The sequence below is a fragment of the Colossoma macropomum genome, unplaced genomic scaffold (genome assembly GCF_904425465.1).
Source record: "Colossoma macropomum unplaced genomic scaffold, Colossoma_macropomum, whole genome shotgun sequence".
Classification (NCBI taxonomy): Eukaryota; Metazoa; Chordata; class Actinopteri; order Characiformes; family Serrasalmidae; genus Colossoma; species Colossoma macropomum.
This window is the reverse complement of record NW_023494792.1, coordinates 41395560-41406252: the sequence shown is the minus strand read 5'-3', so window position 1 is coordinate 41406252 and position 10693 is coordinate 41395560. Positions and strand designations below refer to the sequence as shown.

General features: G+C 38.8%; 1 protein-coding gene across 1 annotated transcript; it reads right to left on the bottom strand.

The window, feature by feature from the left end:
* Positions 1 to 14: 14 nt before the first annotated feature.
* Positions 15 to 5321, bottom strand: ndufb2 (NADH:ubiquinone oxidoreductase subunit B2). Its single transcript, XM_036577220.1, has 4 exons — positions 5108 to 5321; positions 2238 to 2382; positions 1578 to 1660; positions 15 to 184 (listed from the first exon to the last, which is right to left on the bottom strand). The coding sequence occupies exons 1-3, from the start codon at positions 5191 to 5193 to the stop codon at positions 1589 to 1591; spliced, it is 303 nt and encodes a 100-aa protein (XP_036433113.1). The 5' UTR covers positions 5194 to 5321; the 3' UTR covers positions 15 to 184; positions 1578 to 1588.
* Between the last annotated feature and the right edge of the window lie 5372 nt (positions 5322 to 10693).

Genomic DNA, 10693 nt, shown 5'->3' with positions numbered 1-10693 from the left:
CGAAGAGGCATTAACAGACTTGTATAAATGTTCTATTTGGCATAATAGATGTACACATAATGCAGCGGATTTCAAACTCTTACTAAATCAGACTTGATAAATAAGTCTCTGTACAGCATGAACTCTCTGAAGTCTTGAAGTTGAGAGTTTAGGGGAGCCCGTGTTCAGGATCCAGGCTGAGCATCTGGAGAAAGAAAAAATGCTGAAACATCAACGGTGTAATACATGCTAGCTTAAAGATCTACACAGCTGTCATTCATCTTCAGGAGTTACAGTACTGGGGGTGAGACTGGTATGAAAATTTCCCACTATGATGTCACTGACTAATATTACAGTTTTTGGTATCCTCACAATATTGTACATCATCACTGTCAAAACTCTCCAAAATGTTAAGTTTACAGTAGAAAAAAGTGGTATTATAATGAAAGCTAAGGTAAAAGATGTTTTTTCCCCCCTCAAACAATCCAAAAACAAAAAAGATAAAAATTAAGATACATATTTGCATGGTGATATCATACAGATAATTGTTAATTTATAAATACATAGCTGTGTGTATCTTCATTTTTTTTATCTGAGGTCCTCCTGCTTGTAGCTCTTCCCGCTTGTAGCTCTTCCCATTACAAATTAAAATGAAAATGATTATCATTAAAATCTTGTTGCTTGTTGTATAAGCTTTTGTGCTCTGCCACTACTGTGATGCACATTTGCTTGGACTGCACTTATGACATTGGAGCCAAGACTGGTCATCAGTTTCAGACTAACTGTAAAAGACACCAGTAATGAGTGTTTTTCGTTTTTTCCCCCCATAAAAATTAGTGTCAACAGGCCTTCAGTTAAATTTCTCCAGAAAGCTAATCCAGGTGGATGTAGTCCTAATTTCTACATTTTGTATGCATCTGCATCAACAGATATATAAGTGAAAAATATTGGCTCTCAAGGCCCATAATTTCCATATGGGTAAATTTCTATTTTGTATCGCAGTAAAATATTCAGAAAATATTTAAAAAGCATGAATACACATTGAAATTAGTTCACCAAAGATATTACACTGGGACCTTTTATTGAACTACAATGTACATTAGAGATAATGATTAACCGATTAACTGATAACTGACAAATAACAAATGTTTGGCCAAGGCTTTCAGTTAAAAGTTCATTTAATATCTGAAAAAAAACTGATATGAATAGGTGGGTTTTTCGTGTAACTTTTAATGAAGGTGGAGCCCTACGATCCTTTCTGGTTAAATTTTTTCCTTTGTGATGTTTGTGGTGTCAATTATGTGAAAAGTATGACTTTTCAGTAAGAATAATCATACTACTTAGATATCAAAAACATAAAACAGGTGTTACTGCTGTAAGCATGATGGTGACAGTGTCGCTTTTTACTGTTACAAATGCTTTACTTTCTACATGTTTACATAGTATGACTTCTTCTTGCCGCTTGACTCAAGTTTCACAGCCTGACTAACTAAACCCGAGTTAAAAGAAAAGGTAACTACTGTCGTACAAGTTAACCAGAGGTAACTCCAGCTTTTAGTTTAAAACTACCAAACTTTGACTGAAGGTTGTGTACTCACTTGTGGATGATTTACTCATCATCTGGAGGGATTCCCAACTCCTCATCTGTCCATGCAGAAGTATCTGGCCAGGGAAAATGCCCCTAAGAAACATACAGAATAATATAGAAATACACTCATTAAATATATTCAGTAATAACCAACATTCTTCATGCTGAAGCTTTGGGCTAAAAAGGAAAGTAACTAAGCATAGCAATTTCAACAAGCTAACACATTTCCAATCAAACTTGTAATGCCTGATTTTTTCTTTCTGCACAATATGCTTCACGCAATAACCAGTACAGGAGGAAAAAAAGGCCAGCAAGTAATACATTTCAATTCTTCACTCTCAAAATTACAGAACTTATTAGTTTCAGAGTTACTGAATACAGTACAGCCTGAATATTTCATAGTAGATATTGAGCAACTTATAGTAGTTATTGAAAAACATTCATAGGAGATAATTCTTAGTAGTTACTGAATAATTCATAGCAGTATTCTTAGAGATGTGAACAGAACAATAAGCCTAAAGTTCAAAGGATTAACTAAAAGCATACCCAATATCACCTGGGCTAAAAGACAAGACAAGAATTTAGTCCTTTAAATGTCACGGATGCTTAAGAGAAATGAACTAACAGGGTAAAAAGGTTGATTTTAATGCACAAATTGACTGTAACTCACAAGTATGGCATCCGAGTCGTGCCAGGTGTGCCACAGGATCCAGAACCACATCGCTCCACTCAGCAGCTCAGCCTGGAACTGCTGTCTTTTTGTTAGGTGCGGAGGCTGCCTGTACTGTGCAACGATGTGTGGACCTCCTCCTGCCCTGTGCAAAAAATAAAATAAAATAACACAAATAACAGACATAAATACTGTCAGATCCTGTTTCCAGGTGATGGGAATAGATGGAGTCATCACTGGTGACATTTGATTGCAAGTAGACATGGCCACAACTTTTTACCAACACCAATGCAGATATTAAAACCTTGAGTATTGGCTGATACTGACTCAATATTTCTTCTTTAAAAAACAACGAAGGTTTCTAATGAACAAATTTCAAACTGAAGCGCTTCACTTAAGATGAGATCTACAGGTAGACTATCATGCTAAAACTACCCAAACACTCTACTATCCCACAGGAAGAAATACACAGCCAACATCACATCACAGTGTGAGTGAGCGCTGCTTCAGAATAGAGTTGTTACAGGACTGAATCACATTCTTCTTTTACCTCCGATTTCCCATCCAGCACTTCCTGTTGATACTGGCCTCATACAGACACACATCAATACCAATATAACATCTCTAATTGTAAGCCGATATTTTATTTAAAAAAATTAAAAAGGTTTTCGTTACTCATTTTTGCATTTCATTCAAAGTAAAACATTCCCATATTATTCATGTCTGTGGTGTGGAAAGAGAAATTTTCCAAACAGGCTTTCCAAACAGCAGAATCTCTCATACTCTGAGTGCACAGGTGTTAGACATCACTGTGTGGAAAAGAGTCCAAAGCTTTGAGGTTGACGCTTGATTCACAAGAGCGAATCTTTTTGTGATCAACTCCCAGTTCTACTAATAGGCTTGTATGTAAGCTTCCATCACTTGTTACCTTCATTAGCCTCATAGCTCCAGTGTAAAACTAAAGAAGCAAACTTCAGACACTAAATATGTCTTGGCTCATTGTCTACATTCAGGTTAAAAAGCAGAAATGTGTAAATCTGATTTTTGACAAACTATCCCTTTAACATACAGTCCACACTGCTTTTAGATGAACACTGAAAAGTGCAATACAAAACATTTTCTGTTCTACATTCAGACTTAAAGTACCCACCACAAACTTAGCTTGCCTGCTCCCACATTTCACCTCAGGAATGAACAAACTACAAATAAACGAGATGGACAAATAAATTCGCTAAAAAATGTACTGTACTTGTCTAAACTGAATACAACATTTAAACATTCACAGTGTAGGTTGGAAAAGAAAGTGTGTGAACCCCTAGGATACTGACTTCAACAAAAGCTAAGTGGAGTCAGCAAACCTGGAGTCCCATCAATGAAGTGAGCCTGGAGGTGTGACTGACTAATGCTCAAACACTGAGTTTGCTATTCACAAGAAGCATCAGCTGACATGAACCTTGCCTCTCAAAAAAAGATCTAAAAAGACCTACAATCATTAACTGTTGATTTGCATTAAGCTGGAAAGGGCTACTAATGTAGTCTCAAGAGTTTAGCTATTCATCAGTCTACAGTTAGATGAAATGTCTATAGACACAGACACTTTAGTACGGCGCCTACTCTCCCCAGAAGTGGGTGATCAGATCACTTCAAAGGCACAACGGCGAATGCTCAATGATGTTAAAAAGAACGCAAGAGTAAAAGGTACAGGTTTGAAGGAATCAATAGGGCCGGTTAACATCTCTGTTCATGAGTCTACCACACACCACGTATCACTGCACGTCTCTGAGGTTTGCCAAAGTGCACCTTGACACTCCAAAAACACTACTGGGAAAATGTTTTGTAGAGTGAAACTAAAGCTGAATCGCTCAGGAAGAACACAAACCACTATGTAGGGCGTAAAAGGGCAACTATATATTAACAAGAAAACATTTGGGGCTGCTTTGCTGTCTCTGGGACTGGACAGATCACAGCCATTAAGTGAAGAATGAACTCAAGTTTATCAAATTATCTTACAGGATCGTGTCAGGGTGGCTGTCCGCCAGCTGAAGCTCAATAGACGCTGGGTGATACAGCAGGACAATGATCATAAACACTGAAGTAAATCTACACCAGAATGGCTTCAAAAGACTAAAATCCACCTTTTAGAGTGGCCCAGTCAGAGCCCAGACATTAACCCCACAGAGACGCTGAGGACGACCTTGAGAGCAGTTCAACACCAGACATCTGAAGAACATGGCTGAGCTGAAGCAGTTCTGTAGGGAAGAATGGTCCAATGTTCCTCTTGAACGTTGTGCAGGTCTGATCCACAGCTACTGGAAGCGCTTGCTTGAGGTTACTGCTGCCAAAGGAGGTTTGACTAGTAACTGAATCTAAGGGTTCACTTACTTTTTCCAACAGCACTGTGAATGTTTAATTGGTGCGCACAATAAAGACATAATAGACTAAAATGAATCGTATGTTATTAGCTTTAGCACACTGTGACTTAGAAGAAGAACGGACCACATTTTATGACCAATTATTCCAGAAAACTTTAAAAGGTTCGCACACTTTTTCTTACCACTGGAGATAGATATACAGATAAATGACATTCTGTGGTTTGTGGGGTACTAAGGTTAGCTTGGTGTGAAAACAATAACCTAGCACGTTTACAATAAGTTTCAATGGTGAAATATTTCATTGGTGTGTGGTACAGGATTTGTTTTATTTCTCAGAAATCAAATAATTCATCATTATAGCTCTAACTCGGATTCCAGCTCTCATTATCGCTCCGTTTCAGACTCCAGCGTTCAGGATCACAGTCCCCACCATCTTCCGCTGTTAGCCCGCTAGGTTAGCTATCTTAGCTGCCCTGGAGACCGATATGTGTCACTTACTTTCGGACAGAAATCTGCTGAGTTCCGCGCCCGAGCATCTGAGCTCCAGCCCGGAGGAGCCCCGCCGTCCTCCCGATGGACGACATTTTAAAGCAGCGATCCTAAAAACGATCCAATCTGATCGTGTACAGCAAATGTCACCTTCCGAAAGCAGCCTTTAGAGCGACCCACCAATACCTCAGTCCATGATTGGACACATAAACCGTCAGTGGGCCAATAACGCGCACTGTGATTGGTCACAACAAGGTTACGCTTCAGTCAGTGCGATATATTTTGATCCACCAGAGGGAGACAAAGACATCTTACCGAAATACAAGAAGCACATTTTCTGTAAAGCTCGATCGCCGAGATGTAAACACAGTCATTCAGAGTGGTTTGATGTGAAAAGGTTCACTGTAGAGAAACTTACCTGCGTGTGTATCTTTATAGTGGTGGTGATGAGAAGCATAAGGAGATTTTAAATGCAATGATGAAAAAAGTGGTAAATCTGAAAAAAAAAAGGCCAAAACTTTTTCAAAACTATCATAAAGCAATGTCACAGGCAATAAACTCTTCGGACATCTGGTTCCCATTATCAACGCTTTGATTCGGTAAGTTCCTCTAGAAAAGAGCATTGTACATCAAACTACTCTAAATGACTGTGTTTACATCTTAAACATTTAATTATGCAGAAAATGTTATAAATCACTCATCATTAATCATTGCTATCCATGTGATAGTTGCACTGAAAACATGTGCTTTATGTTTATTTTGCTCTACTTACCACTGTAGATGCATAGATATACAGATATACAGATAGATAGATAGATAGATAGAAAGATAGATAGATGGATGGATGCATAGACAGACATTACCCCTCTAATTTGGATTCACTCATTATCGCTCTATTTCAGATTCTAGCTCTCATTACAGTTCTAATTTGGATTCTACCTCTCATTATCACTCTGATTCACAGTCCCCACAGCGTTCTTCTACTAGCCCGCTATCTTAGAAGGACAATTTCTGAATCTAGGTTTCATTCATGTATGCTTTTATGTTTGCTTGTTTATGTCTGATTCACCTGGCTGCAAAATACCTGCCCTCTTCAGAGACAACAAAGGCACTGAAATGACCCAAGTTTAAACCATCCATTATCTACTTTATTTCTATTTTTAACCACCTGTAGTTTTATTTCTTAATTTCTTTCACTTATTCAACATATCAACTATTTGATTCTGTTTAATGATACTGAAAATGATTTAGATGGGACACGTTTAATTTATATGCTGGGAAAATTCTACTTTCACAAAGCAATATATTTTTTATAGTTATAATTTTTAGACTTAAGACCAAATCTTTTACAGCAGACTTAAAAATAGTTTCCATTCAAAAAATCTCATCCAACTACAAGGTCATGTGACATCCCTGATCATTAGATTACTGATTTTTGGACCAAGTGTAAAACGTATTGCTCTTTTTTCTTTTCTTTTGGTGCATCAGTTATTCATACTCTTTCTCTTGACTTGATTTTTATTATTTTTCTGTGTCTATGTTTTAGTTGTACTGTACAGTACCACTCAAAACAGCCAATACAGTGCACTGTGATTGGCCAAAATGTTCTCACGCTTTTGATCCACTAGAGGGCGACAAAGACTGTTTATAAAACGCCGTTTTAAATTCATTAATGCTGTTTTTTATAATGCAGCCTATTTGTCCAGATTAACAAACATGATCCGGGTTTCATTAAACCAAAAAAAAGCTGAAATTTTTCAAGTCTAATTTTTCATGATGTATGTGTTTCAGCTGATGGTTGTATGGAAGGTCCGACTGAAAAAATCAAGTTGCTTTTCATAGGCGGGAATGTTCAAAGACACTGGCACTGGTGCATATCCATGTAAGTGGATAAATACCTCTAATGTATAGAGTTTAGACTAATGTGACTAATCAAAACGTAAGTAATATTAATTTGTAAGATTTATTACTTTTATTGTAATTATTACTATTTTTTGTTGTTGTTGTTGTTGTTATACAGCTCAAAGTTATTTTGTCATGATGTCCACCGAAAAGACAATACCGGCTGTTATACAATATCGGGGCTCAATCGGACCCTGATCGATACTAACGCCTTAAAAAAATAGATAACGTTAACAGTTGCAGTGCAGCCCCGGTCTGTTTCAGATAAAGGAGTAAAAACACTGAAAACAGAACTTTAGACTAGATATTATAACTGGAACAGCCCCCAGACCCTCTCTGGCAGCTCTGATAGGAATCAGTGGATTTTTGCCCAACACGCCATTTAATCAGCCGAGAGCTTCGGCAGAGACAACATGGCGGCTCAGCAACGGACAACAGAGGAGGACTGAGAGAGATTCAGCAGTGCACGGTCACTAAAACCGCGATTAAATACCAAAATAAAGTTTATTATCGCGACCTACACAGTGTAGACAAAATTCGACATGGCCGTGTTTGAGCCATTTCATCTTCGAAACACCAACACGCCTGAAAAACGTGGCGCAGCGAAGCAAAAGCTAACAATCCTCTACACGTTTTCATGCCAGTCTTTCCATCCACATTCTCCTTCTTTGGTCAGAAGCACTGGGTGTGCATCCGAAATGAAACGTGAATCACTGAACGGATGTGTTTTCTACAGTGACGTCCATTCAACTGGACGGGGAGTCGTTTCTTCGGTTTCAAGCGTTTGGGAATCGAGAGTCGACTCGGAAGCTTTGAACTTGATTCTACGTGGTGACGTTCAGGTTTGCGTGCGTGTGTAGTGAGAGACGTTCTGCTCTCACGCTGCAGACAGCCTGTATGGAGACTGCATCTGTCCCACAGCACATCCGTACATCTGCTGTATTCAAATAGGGAAGGTGGAAACCAAGTAAAATGTAAAATTTGCACCCAAAAAAAAACCTGATTTACAAATACGTCCTCAAGCGCTGAAAAACTTACAGAAGGAGAATCAGTTACATAGTAGCTCTTCTCTGTTAGTCAGCTAATTTCTAATCATATACGTAATATAATTAAGTTGATTCATATCACTGGTCATAAGATTGTATTATGGTACTAATTAATATTGTACCTTCTATTTTTCTACGTCTCCTTTCCATATGTGTTGTTTTTTTCCGTCGAGTAAATTGTGTGCAATTGACTGTTGGAATCGATTCAATCACTTGGAATCAGAATCAGAGTCGACTCTAGAATTTCTCTCTCCAGAAATTGATTCCGGTTTCATATGAGGCAGAGATTTCGTCAAAACAGTGGAGGACTGCGTGATATATACCAGATATCATGAAATAAAGGCCATAAAAATGCAACACTTGACTGTGCTGTCGTGCATCTGTTTGGAGAGCAAACACCAAATTAACCGTGATAAATGCCGAGACAAACAAATTAAAGATGCACAGAAGCCTAACGTTATTTTTTGCAAACCCGTGTTTACTTTTGAATTGCAATAATTAGTTTTAAGATGTGCAGTTCTTCGTATCTGCTGTAGCGAGAAAATACTGAAAAAAACTGTCTCCACACTCTCGCGAGATCAGTTTCTTGCGTGAAACTGTCAGTGGTAAAAGTCTGTACAACGTTCAGCCAAGATTATTACTCACCTTTTCCAATATTTTTAAACTCATAAATGAACCCTATGACCCATTTTCCTTCCCAAATGCTGGTGTTTTTGTTTTACTTCTGTCCGCTCATTGTGCTTATGCGCCTTATTAAAACAGATACAGCTTTATTATTTGTAGCCTTTTAATGATCTCTTATTCTTGTACTCAGCTGAGCCCCAGTGTTTAATGTAGACTAAAATGAAAGATTAAAAATCCATTTATCTAAAGACTGTGCAGACACATTTGGGTGCATAATGCAGGTTTCAGGCAGTTCTGAACAAATTCACCAACCTTCAAATTACTTTATTTTTCCCCAAATGCTGTATATATTATTTCCATTTCAAGGATATGTGCACCAGCTGTCATTTAAATGCAGCCACGACCTAGACAGTTTTGCAGGATATTTTATAGTCCCCCCCCACCACCACCACCACCACTTGCTGAACCTTTTTGTACTGTCCATGTCAGGTAACTTTATTACAGTAGTGTTTCTTCATTTATTCTAAGTGTTCTATCTGAAATTTTACATTTCCTTCAGTCTGTGTTTTCTGAGCTTGCCTAAGCAAAACCTGAAGACACTGAGTCGTATGACTGAAGAGTATGTAGAGGTGGGCAACATGGTGTAAATTTAATATCACATCAGACACTATGACAGTATTTTTTTTTCCTGACATCCCAGTCTAAACAAACCACAAATGTGGTGCCACTTCTTAAAAATACTGTCAATGTCACGAGTGATTTGTATTCAATGTTTTACACACTGCACTGCAGAATTCCAATGAACTATTTAACTATTTGAACTATGTATGTTCTCTTTGTAATGAAACGTTGTTAGGAAATGTTTTTTAAGTACTGGTGATTTCTACGATATGCTCAGAAAAGCATATTGTGACATATCGTGAGGGAATGTATCACGGTAAAAATAAATACTGTCGTATTGCCCAGCCCAGAGTAAAGCTTTCTTCCTTATCATATATTTTTTCCCTACATTCAATTCAATCTGTTGGTCACATGTGACTAGGGCTTTTTACAAACCGATAGAACATACACAATTGATTGTGTATGAACGTATGAAAGTAACATGTAATTAAAAAAATAAAATGCTGGCCACTTCCTTGTCACACTAAATTTGGTTGTTGGACATGAATGGGCATTGTAACATTTTCAGCGCACAATCTGCGCAGCTGTTGAGCTCCTCGAACGCTCCCCTTGTGTGACGTCACACCAGCCCCCACCCACTTCGGTAACTGTTTACAGCAGTCGAGCTGCGTTTTAGTGCTTCATTTCTACTCAAGAAACAAACAAAGACCACCCTTTAACCTGCCAGTCACAATCACCAGGCATTCCTCTCGTACAAAACGAAACATTTATTTCACCAAACGGCGCGTACGTAGCGTAACTCCGTCGTTGGTCTGGCTGTTTAAATGGCGCCTCGTCTCTCCGGGCGGGCCGCTCTCTCCTCACAGCTCAGGCCACGCCCCTTACGGGTAGGGCGGGATGACGTAATCCAAAGAAAATGAACCCAGGACAATGGGAGCGTTATTGGCCATTCAGTCTGTTAAAAGCAGCACTTTTGGGGTGGGGAAGCTGCTTGAAAAGAAATAAAAATCGTCGTTTTTATGATTTATTGTGCGAAATAAACACAGAAACCTTAATATCGGCGTTGTAAAAGCAGCCTGGTCTCCCAGCACTTGGTCGGATGTTGCTCGTCTCCTCAACGTCCTGTGTTGCAAATGTGAAAATAAGTCCTGCGCGATGTATCTGTACATCTTTTTTCTGCTTATTCTCCCCCTTAAGAAGGTCTCTGTACTGGTCGAAGCTGTCTGCTATTTCACCTTCAGCGCTGCTCTCCTCCGAGTGAAAGCCTATAGTCACAGCTATGAGCTAATGCGCATGCGCAAGAGGATGCGGTTTGGCTCGCCTCTGCTGTGGGGGAGGGATAGATGGCTGGATGAAAGGAGGGAGAGAGGGAGGGGTGGCTCTATCAGGGTTGGGATTGAGG

Coding starts and splice junctions, on each gene's coding strand:
- ndufb2 (XM_036577220.1), bottom strand. CDS start 5,193: ATGTCGTCCATCGGGAGGACGGCGGGGCTCCTCCGGGCTGGAGCTCAG. Junction 2,383..5,107: donor CAGCAGATTTCTGTCCGAAA/GTAAGTGACACA, acceptor TTTTTTGCACAG/GGCAGGAGGAGGTCCACACA. Junction 1,661..2,237: donor ACGACTCGGATGCCATACTT/GTGAGTTACAGT, acceptor TATGTTTCTTAG/GGGCATTTTCCCTGGCCAGA.